Source organism: Phaethon aethereus, assembly GCF_964289735.1.
Source record: "Phaethon aethereus genome assembly, chromosome: 3".
Taxonomy (NCBI): domain Eukaryota; kingdom Metazoa; phylum Chordata; class Aves; order Phaethontiformes; family Phaethontidae; genus Phaethon; species Phaethon aethereus.
The window spans coordinates 64836938-64848118 of NC_138576.1; the positions used below are offsets into that span (position 1 = coordinate 64836938).

General features: G+C 38.8%; 1 protein-coding gene across 1 annotated transcript; it reads left to right on the plus strand.

The window, feature by feature from the left end:
• Positions 1-1793: 1793 nt before the first annotated feature.
• On the plus strand, positions 1794-10828 carry TBPL1 (TATA-box binding protein like 1; the record flags this gene model as incomplete). Its single annotated transcript, XM_081997021.1, has 6 exons — positions 1794-1928; positions 2565-2647; positions 3540-3603; positions 5303-5406; positions 5507-5601; positions 10291-10828. 6 exons carry the CDS (start codon positions 1794-1796, stop codon positions 10359-10361), a joined length of 552 nt encoding a protein of 183 aa, XP_081853147.1. The 3' UTR covers positions 10362-10828.
• Positions 10829-11181: the final 353 nt, after the last annotated feature.

The window sequence follows — 11181 nt, forward strand, 5'->3', positions numbered from 1 at the left end:
CTTCCTGCTTCCCCCCCCCCCCCGCCAGCCTGTGGTTTTTCTGGTTTTCTCTTACTGTTTCTTCATTGCTTTTCTGTGTTACCTCCTGTTTTGCCTTCTCTTATATTGGACAAGCCATTAATTATAGAATAATTCTTTCAGCCGGGAACAAGCTGCATAGTAGAAGCAGCAAACATCACAGCAGTCGACCCAGTACATTATGCACATCTGCTTCGTAGTTTATTACTTCTGTATTGTCAGTGAGTTGTAGTCAAAGATGCACCTTGAGTGAGTTCTCGATTAGACAGTATGGCATGATATTTAGCAAGTCATAGTCAGATGAAAGTACTGATAAATAATGTTAATTTTTTATTTTGAAGATTTCTGATATGGAATGCAAGGCAAAATCATTTAAAGTGATGTAAACTCATTGCAGTCTGTTACATATGTTGTTCTTGATGCGTAGTCTCCTGCTGCCTCCATTGCAGTGACCATGTACAGCATTTCATATGTCTGACTATTTTTCTTTGATTTTGCTCTTTACTTTCTGCTGTGTTCATTTTGGATGAGATACTAATAAAATTGTAGGTTAATGGATCAAGATAATATTACCTCTATCTCTTAGGCTATGCTCTACTTAAGCTACTTCTCCTGGAGTAAAACTAAGATTTTTACATTCTTCTACAAAGAAAAATTCCTTAATAAACTCCAGTATTTGGATACAAGTCCTTTTCACTATATACTAATGTTCTTGCTCTTTTTCTCTCTCCTTTCCCCAAATACTTAACCTGAGATTTATTTGAGATGTCCACTGCCTTGGCTTTGGTATGCTTACAGAAGAGATGTCGGGCAGTCTCGGGCTGGCCTGAGTGCTAGCCCAACTCCCCATCTTATGATCTTCCTCCTTGGGTTGAGGTGTGTGTTAGGAGTGTCACCTTCAATGTGCACGGGTAGACTGAACGCTTCCTGTCTGCCTTAGGTTTGCTGGGTGTGCAGTGAGCGGTCCTCCTGTGCCTTCACGGTTACTCATGCTTTTCCTCAGAAACACTTGATTTTACTCTGTGTGTACAATACATTCATTCTGTGCAGTTCCTGTGGGCAGTGCAGAAGGGGGTGAGAGGCCACTGCAGTTCAGCCCAGGCTTTTGCTGCCACCAGGACATTTTGTATAATTCGCATTATGCTATTACATTGTGAGAGATAGGCCAGGAGTGCTGGATGAAGATGGGAAAGCTGTGGTAGCAGGCTGTCTACAAGCTGCAGTTTGTGTAACCCATGTTAGTTCAAAGTTATTCAGCAGGCTCATCCATCCCAGCACTAACGTCAAGCTGTTCAGAATTATCAAGTTCAGCAGTCAGAGAGTACATTTTCCTGAGGTGTCTAATGACATCCTCAAATGAACTGAGGAAAGATTATCCACTGGAGCTATGGAAAAAGTTTCAGTAATCTTTACTCTTTCCTAATATAGTTGGTAAGAGTTGTAATATATTTAACTGGCAAGTTTAGGGTTTTTATTTTTATATATATATATGGGTATACACACTTTATTTCTGGTAAGTCTGGCAACACGGCTTCAAACAAGTAACCTCCTATTTTCTGGCATACAGGATGCAGACACCCTCCCTCCCCACACACAGTTAACTTAAATGAGTCAGAGTGTAGTCACTTCTGCTTCTTGTCTCATTTAAGGGACGGATGTAAACAATGGTGTTAATAGGCAGTTTTCTGCTGGTATGTTTAATTTTATCATTTTCGTTTCTCAGGATGTGATCTTCATGGTGAGCTGGTGGGAAGACTGAGTTGTAAATCACCCCAATGGATGCGGACAGTGATGTTGCATTGGACATTTTAATCACAAATGTAGTGTGTGTCTTTAGAACAAGATGTCATTTAAACTTGAGGAAGATCGCATTAGAGGGAGCAAATGTGATATACAAGCGTGATGTTGGGGTAAGAGTTTCAACATACCTCAATTATCTGTTTTGACAAATGTTCCTTAAGCTAAACATTCTTGTGTCTGATATCTGTGTATGGTGAATAGAGAAAAGCATAGTTTTATTTCTATAGTTCTGTCTTCATAGGTATTTAGTCTATCATACACTAAACATACAGTAAGGGGAGTGGGTAAATATTGTCTCAGAAGACTGCAACTAGTGAGGTGAATATTTGGTGTAAGGTATGTGATGAGACCTCTTACACCTCGGAGTCCATTTTGCCTCTCAAAACGTGATGCTTTTGTCAAGAAACTGTATCCTGATAAGGAGCCGGCAATGTGGGAGTCACTGTAATAAGAAAAAAATTAGCACAATGCTCATGGCTTTCAGCTTTTTATTTAGAGGAAAATACCTTCATTTAATCTGGTTTGTGAACACTGAATCACTGGCTAAGATATTCCACGCTTACTTTGCTCTTTTCAGGAGCTGTTTGTTTTTAATTACTGAAAGAGATGAAGGAACAATTCAAGGCTATGAAAAATAAAGGAAGTATTATTAGTGTAATGTCTTGACTAATAGCTGATTAGGTTTTTTTTCCCAGTATGAAATTGAACTACCAGTAATGCCCAATTCTTCCACTTTTTCTTTTTAGAAAGTATTAATGAAGCTTAGGAAACCTAGGATTACGGCCACAATTTGGTCCTCAGGAAAAGTTATTTGCACAGGAGCCACAAGGTGAGTTCATGAAGATTCTTTCTCTAGCTGTAAATTGTTGCGTATTTTAAAACACAATGAGAAGAAGATGGCAAGAGGCACTACTTGCCACCATTAAGATTCACTTACAGTGGATCACACATAGATCCTTGCGAAGCTATGGTTTTGGGAGGAAGTTTTTTATGTGAAGTTGAAATCTTAAGCAACATCAGTTCAGTCTTCTGGGAGAGCAGCAGGGCAAACTACTTTATGAAGAAAATCCTAAAGGTTTCATTTGAGAACTCTTTAAGAATTCTGTGTTTTTAGCCAGAACTTGAAACTTGGGAAGAGATGACCGTTTTTGAGGGATATCTCTTACAGTTTCACGAAAACCCACCTGAATTTAATCAAGTTTTACAGTGTTGAGGGACTGGAAAGAAGCAAAAGCAGACTCTCAGTTTAGGTACATCTGAGACTTGCTAATCTCTTAACAGCTGAATTCCTTTAAGATATATCTGCATTGTGGAGTAAGGGTAAGGAATAATAGTAAATTTGCATACTTTTCTGTGTATGGTCTCTGTCTCAAAATGGAAGATGATTGTTCAGGATGTTAACTCCAGACTACTCGTGATCATATCTGTCTCTGAAGAGTATTTAGTATCAGGTATGATCAAAATGCATCCCCTACTTCAGCTGGAGCCGAATGCCAAGATATTCTTAAACAGGGCATAAAGGACTGCTATTTGAATATCTAGATAGTTAAAACGTAATATGTACAGTAGGACAAAATGAATGCTGTCCATGTGATTCATGGTTCATGCACTACATGATATAAAGGTTTTTTTTGGAGTCTGAGTAGCTATTGTGGTATGTGTGCACACAAATATATACTCTATTCCTGTTAATGCTAGATTCTTTTCTTTCTCCTTTATAGTGAAGAAGAAGCTAAATTTGGTGCCAGACGATTAGCTCGTAGTCTACAGAAACTAGGTTTTCAGGTAATTCTGATGAAAAACGACTTGCATGACTCAAGCAATGCTGGCAGTCCATTCTTTAGGAAGAAACAAAAACGAGGAAGTGCAACAATTTAGCAGTGAGCATGTTTTCACTCAGATGCCCCATTTGTGTTGGCATACATTTTCCAGATGCTGGTTAAAGAGAAGCTATTTTATTTTGTGTATTTGAGTTTCATTTGGCAGCTCAGAGTAGTGCTTCTTCACTGGCTAATGAACAACAAAATTTGTTTAATAAATAAACCACCCACAGATGTTTCTTGGATAGAATTTACAATATCTGGAAAGATTTATTTGGAAGGAGTGCTGAAGAGTATAAACTTAGCTGTCATTTGAACACAATTTTCCCTCATTTCTGATGGAATAGTAGATACTGGTCCATCTTATTAAGGGCAAGTTTGAGCCTCTTTAATTAGAGGGGGGAAAAAAAGTGCTTCTGTGCTGTCAGGTTCCACAGTGGGAAATAAGCCAAATAAAATACTTAGGACACGAAACGCCTCTTTTTTTCTGAGTTTGGGTTACTAGTCAAAAACACCACTTGCATTTCATAGTAAAGGTTGAAAAACAGCAATGTGAATGACTTAAAATAACATGTTTTAGTATTCTAAAATTTCCTGGTAGTCAGTTGTGCTGTTTACCCAGAGTTTCAGTTTATGGACAGACAGTTACGTAGACACAGTGGCTGGTCCTTTGGCAGGGAGAGGCTACCTTTTGATTGTAGTACATAAAGGCAGCAGTGACAAGCTATCCTGGTAATGCTGCATCAAACCCAATCAGAATTTAGATTTTTAAAATCGGAATGGAACATTAAATTGGTGAGGTGAACAGTGCTTCCAGGGTAGATGCACCAAGTTTTATTATAAAGTGAGCAGTTTAAGTGGAATATATTTTGAAGATTAAATTCATAGTTGACCTTTTATAGGGATAAGTTGCTTGTACTGGTAGTATCCTTCTAAAAAGTTTTGACTGAGGAATGGTCATTTTGAGTTTAGACAACCTCAGAAAATGAACAGAAGTTTCTTCAGTGATATTGCCAACACTGACGTCTCAGCAGTGTGTTTGTTTAGGAATTGTCTGTTGGTTACTTTATTGTCATCTAAAATGGCTGTGGTAAAGAATAACTGAAAGCCAGTAGTTTGAGCTGGGTTTCAGAAAGTAACAGAGTAGAAAAACAGCTTGCCATACTGGCCACAGGAGATTTGAAACAAAACTGTTTTCACTTTCTTATTCTTAGCTTTAATAAAAATAGTGTATAGCAACAAGGCATTGAAGAAGTTTTAAGATTGCGTAAGATTCTTGTAACAATGAAACGTAAGCTTTTTCCCTGCTTATTTTGATGTGCCATGAGCTATTTAATTTAGTTTATTTTAAATTTGAGATGTTTAGTACAGCTATATGATTTGTTTCTGTGTCTCATCCTTAAACTGTACTATAACTGTATAATACAACTGTGAAGTATCTAGTTCAACAGTTACTGTACAATAGAAGAAAAAAATAAGCGATTTGAGTCCATTAAGTACTGTTTAGATTCCTATTAGAAATGCATCAATCACAAGGTTTTCATTTTGAAGTCGCATCAATATATTCTAATTTGTATTCTTCTAACTTTTTTTTTTTCAACCCATATATCTGCCTTGCCATAAACTGAATTTCTAATGTCTTTTTTTTCCTCTCTTTTGAAAAGGTAATTTTCACAGATTTTAAAGTTGTGAATGTTTTAGCAGTGTGCAACATGCCCTTTGAGATCAGATTGCCAGAATTTACAAAGAATAACAGACCTCATGCAAGGTACGGTAGGGTTTTACAGAATTATAGTCTTAATATACTTCTTAAGCTTTTCTTTTTCAGTTCTAGATCTATCTTTTTTACCTTTTATTTTGTTTTCTAGTTACGAACCAGAACTTCATCCTGCCGTGTGTTACAGAATAAAAACTCTCAGAGCTACCTTACAGATTTTTTCCACAGGCAGTATCACAGTTACAGGTATTTTGATGTAAAAAATAAATATTTAACTTGTTGGGAATACTTAACTTTAGGGACAGTAGGTTTAGGAAAGGAAGACATTTAAAATATTCAAAATATAGGTTGAGGGTATTTTGTTTCCCTGTACTAGCACCTAATTTCTTTTTGAGTGGAAGTGCCAGAAGAGCTGTAGAGAAAGTGTTGTTATTAGTAGGCTCAAAAATTATTTTGAAAGTACATAGTCTGGTTTTTATAAAAAGAAAAGTGAGATGGGACTTGAGAATGCAAATAATTATTGTTTATTTAAATATTTGCATTTTCTTCCTTCATAGTGCTGTGAACTGCACTGCGTGTAGCATTAATATTCCTTTCATAAACGCATGTTTCCAAACTGGAGATTTATGGAAATGTATAGGATAGCATAGTCTTTTGTCATAACTGAAGTTGACCAATGCTTGCAGCTCTTCAAACTTGTGCTGTCTTCTGTTAAAGCTCAACTGAGAGAGAACCCCCACCTGAATCACAGGCATCTGTGATCTTTCCCATGTAATCAGAGAAGTGATTGTCCCAGGTCTTGGAGAGGCCATGCCATGATTTTTCCTCTCTCTTCCTCATTTTCATTTTCCATTCTTCATTATGTTTTTTTTGTGAGGTCTCCACCACAGGTTTCCAGATACAAGAGGTCAGTTTTTTTAGAGAATACCTGATAAAATGGCACAGAACCAAAAAACATCACTTTATATCACTTTAGTGGGAATTCTGTCTTGCAGTTGTTAGAACTCTGCTACTGGTTCAGAAGTTGGGTAGGGATTTTTATTTTCACATCTTAATTCCTTAACAAGTACGTAGGCTTTATGGGGAACATTTCTCACAAGAATCAGAAGTGTTTTTTAAAGACGACAAACTCCATCAGATTTGATAATCTGAAAATACAGGGCTAAAAAGTATTTCAAGATTGCAGTATATGTTCTGAACAGAGCAACTGTTGGTTGCTCTGTTGGTCTAGCCATAACTAGAAACTATATTTAAAATAAATAGGAAGCTTGAGTATCACTGCAGTAATAAAAGGCTCTCGGCATGTCTTGTCAGCTTCTTAATGAGATTTAGCCTTTCTGTAAGATTCTTACTACTCCATGTATGGGACAAAATCACTTTAATACTTCCAGAATTGTCCTTTCAAATATGAAGACAAATATGGTAAACATCAAAGTTTACTTCCTTCTGGTTTACTTGTGTGGTGGGTTTACCTTGGCGGGATGCCAGGTGCCCACCACAACCGCTCTTTCACTCCCCTCCTCAGCAGGGCAGGGGAGAGAAAATAGAACGAAAGGCTTGTGGGTCGAGATAAGGACGGGGGAGATCACTCACCAATTACTGTCATGGGTAAAACAGACTCGACTTGAGGAAAAAATTAATTCATTACAAATCAAATCAGAGTAGAGATCATGAAAACTAAAACCAAATCTTAAAAACGTCTTCCCCCCACCCCTCCCTTCTTCCTGGGTTGAACTTGACTCCTGAAACTTCTCCACCTCCTTCCCACCAGCGGCGCAGAGGGACGGGGAATGGGGGTTGCGGCCAGTTCATCACACATTGTTTCTGCCACCCCTTCCTCCTCAGGGGGAGGACTCCTCACACTCTTTCTGTGCTCCAGAGTGGGGTCCCTCTCATGGAAGACAGTCCTCCATGAACTTCTTCAATGGGGGTTCTCCCATGCGCTGCAGTTCTTTACGAACTGCTCCAGCCTGGGTCCCTTCCCCGGGGTGCCATCCTTCAGGAACAGACTGCTCCAGCCTGGGTCCCCCACGGGGTCACAAGTCCTGCCAACAAACCTACTCCAGCTTGGGTTCCTCTCTCCATGGGTCCACAGATCCTGCCAGGATCTTGCTCCAGCATGGGCTTTCCATGCAGTCACGGCCTCCTTCGGGCATCCACCTATTCCAGCGTGGGGTCCTCCTCGGGCTACAGGTGGAGATCTGCTCTGGTGTGGAGCTCTATGGGCTGGAGGGGGACAGCCTGCCTCACCATGGTCTTCACCACAGTCTGCAGGAGAATCTCTCTGCTCTGGCACCTGGAGCACCTCCTGCCCCTCCTTCTTCACTGACCTTGGTGTCTGCAGAGCTGTTGCTCTCACATCTTCTCACTCCTCTCTCTGGCTGCAGTTGGTGTGCACAGGTTTTTTTTTTCTCGCCCTTCTTAACTATGTGACCCCAGAGGCGCTACCATGATCACTGATGGGCTCGGCCTTGGCCAGCAGCGGGTCTGTCTTGGAGCCGGCTGGCACTGGCTCTGTTGGACATAGGGGAAGCTTCTAGCAGCTTCTTACAGAAACCACCCCCGCAGCCCTCCCTGCTACCAAAACCTGGCCATGCAAACCCAGTACAACTTGTTACAGTGAATTTGAAGTATCTCAGACCTCTGTTGTTTTTGAAAGCTTCTGTTTTGCCTAGTCCTTTCTTCTAGGGAAAAAAATGTTCAGTCTCTTAGGCTTCTTGTTCTAAAAATGTTTTAAATTACTTTTCAACCTTACTGTATTCCCTCTCAGGTGTGTTCAGATGAGGTTCCTTTTGACCATTCATGTTCCTGTAGTACTAGTATTTGTCGTGCCACTATCTTAAAGAATTTTATTTGAGATACATAATTAGAAATGTTATTAAAAAAAAGGAAGGTTTTTTTTTTAATGGGACAAGTATGAAAAGATTTAGAGTTACATTGAGAAAAGAAAACAAAAAGAACTTCTATAAAGTAGGAGGAAGTATTAATTTTTCTTCCTCTAAAATGAGCGATTAGGGTGTTGGTTTTGGGTTTTGTTTTCTTCTCTCATACTCCCTGCAATGATGATCCAGTTTTTACATCTCTTGAACACTACAGGGAGTAGCATTTTTTTTTTTTAACAAGATTTGCCTACTCACACTCTTACTTTCTGAAAGCTTTCCCTAGAACTTGCATTGCTATAATAGCAGACAAATTTAAGGAAGGTGCAGTATCTGCCCAGAAGGCAGGTATCTTTCACCAGGCTTGTTTTAGGTCAGTGCTTAACTCAATTTGACAAATTTGAAAATACCGGAAGAACCCTATTCCATTCCATTTTCTTTCTGACTGAGCGTGTAAATTAAAACAGTATTTCCATAATTACTTATTTAAGTAATTTATAACTTATTTAACCAAGTTATTGTTTTTGAGAACCATTTTGAACACTTCTCAATACTTGGAAGAAACTTTTGAAATCTAAAGTGAGATAAAACCTCCCCCGAGTTCACGGTCATCAAAGCACTTGGGAAATTGCTGTTTTCATTTATTTGCATCACCAAACTTCTATCCAGGATTAATTTCTTCTGGCACGTTACTGCTGGCTTGTTTGCAGTCTTAATTGTTCATTGCATAAAATGGCCTAGTACCATTAGAAAGCATCGATAGTTCATTCTTCCTTTTTTTTTCCCCGAATGCTCATAGGTCATGTTAGATAACCTTCAGAAGCTTCATCCTGAGTCAGTAACCATTCTCTGGCTTGCAGGTTTTGTCCTGAGATCAATGGTGGAGCTATTTGCAAAATCCAGACTAGAAAGTAATAGTCTGTAATTTTCAAGCATAAAATAGCCTTGCTTGAAACATACTTGGGTTAAATCCAGCATTATTTAGCAATAGTTTTTGTTGGTAGGTTTTTAAAAGAAGAGATAAAACTGGTGTCATGGTTTAGTCCCAGCCAGCAGCTAAGCATCACGCAGCCGCTTGCTTACTCCCCCACGGTGGGATGGGGGAGAAAATCAGAAGAGTAAAATTGAGGAAATTCATGGTTTGAGATAAAGACAGTTTAATAGGTAAAGCAAAAGCCACATGCGCAAGCAAAGCAAAACAAGGAATTCATTCCCTACTCCCCATGGGCAGGCAGGTGTTCAGCCATCTCTAAGGAAGCAGGGCTCCATCACACGTAATGGTTTCTTGGGAAGAACTATGATGCTATAACTCCCAACTCCCTCCACCCCTTCCTTCTTCTTCGTCTGAGCTTTATGGACTGGGCATGACGTTGTATGGTAGGGAATATCTCTTTGGCCAGCCTGGGCCAGCTGTCCCAGCTGTGTCCCCTCCCAGCTCCCCGTGCACCCCCAGCCTTCTTGCTGGCAGGCCAGCATGAGAAGCTGGACTGTCCTTGACTGCTCAGCAACAACTCAAAACATCAGCACGTTATCAACATTTTCTCATCCCAAGTCCCAAAACACAGCCTCACGCTAGCTTCTGTGAAGAAAATTAACTCTACCCTGGCTGAAACCAAGACAAGCGGCTAGTCTTTGAGTAATAAAAATTCCTAGAAGATTAGCATAAGTAAAAGTATTTCTTTTACCTCTGCCACTCAGCCTATGTCTTCTTCTCTGGGCTGACTGTTTGAGCAAGTAAATTGAAAAGCACCCAAGTTGTTACAAAATTAAATGACAATATTATTTATTTGCAGTATAGCCATTGACTAGTGTACAACATCTTGCAGATTTCATGTAAGGGTCTTTTCTTGTAAGTAAAAGTGATCAGAGGAACACATTCTTAAGTTGGGAGAAATAAGGAAGAAATTATTTTTGTCTACAGTATAAAGTTATGGTAGCTAAAAATATTAAGGTTATTTTAAAGTTACTATTGTTGTTTTAATTTCTGATTCCCTGATTTTTCTCTTTCTACTGCTCTTGCTTTGTTGTTTTTGTTTTGTTTTTTAATATATCTCAGGGCCAAACGTAAAGGCTGTTGCCAGTGCTGTGGAACAGATTTACCCATTCGTGTTTGAAAGCAGGAAATAAATTTTATAATTCACCACTTGATGGTTAGGTTCCCTAACCAAGCACCTTTAAAGACTGCTGCACATTGGACTAAAAGCAAAAAGAAAAACTGGACCAACCATAGCAGAGGAATACAGACTCTTTTACTTGCTCGTGGCCACAGTATAAACTCCAGTTCTTTTGGATTTTACTCTTAACAGTGCTGTATTGTAAAAACAGAAGTTTACAAGATATGAAATTGCTGCTTTTAAAAAGACATTCTATTTATTTTTGCAGTAATTTCTGTGTATTCATAAGCAAAGCTGTCACGATGTGCACTACCTTTAAAACTTTTTTTTTTTAGTTTGAGCTTGTGTTTTATTTGTGAATAGTCTTTTACATTTTTGTATGCTGAATATTGGGCACCAAAGAAGCTGTAAAAGTTATCTTTTTCACCTGATGAATGTGCACAAATAAAAGTTTGGAAAATATTTCTCTTCATACCTGTTCTGTTATATTCCTTTCCCTTTTTCTATTACAGTTAAAATTGTATAGTTGCAAATTAATTTGAAACAATGTAAGAATAGTCTTTTGCTGATACCTTCTGTTTCTATTTGTAGTATGTGTAAAACTTTGTGCGTGGGTTAGATTGAAATCTATAGTAGTTACGTATGTTTATCCAAGGATGAAATTTGGTTTGTTCCCAGTTCTCTTAACTACATGCCAGACTTCAAGTGTTTTCTTGCTGTTACATGAAGAGAAGACATTTCTAAATATAAAGGTCCACAGCAAGTGTTTCCCTTATCAACTAAAGAAGCTACTATAGAAAAACCGACTGCCTTGCTCACTTACTGGATGCAAA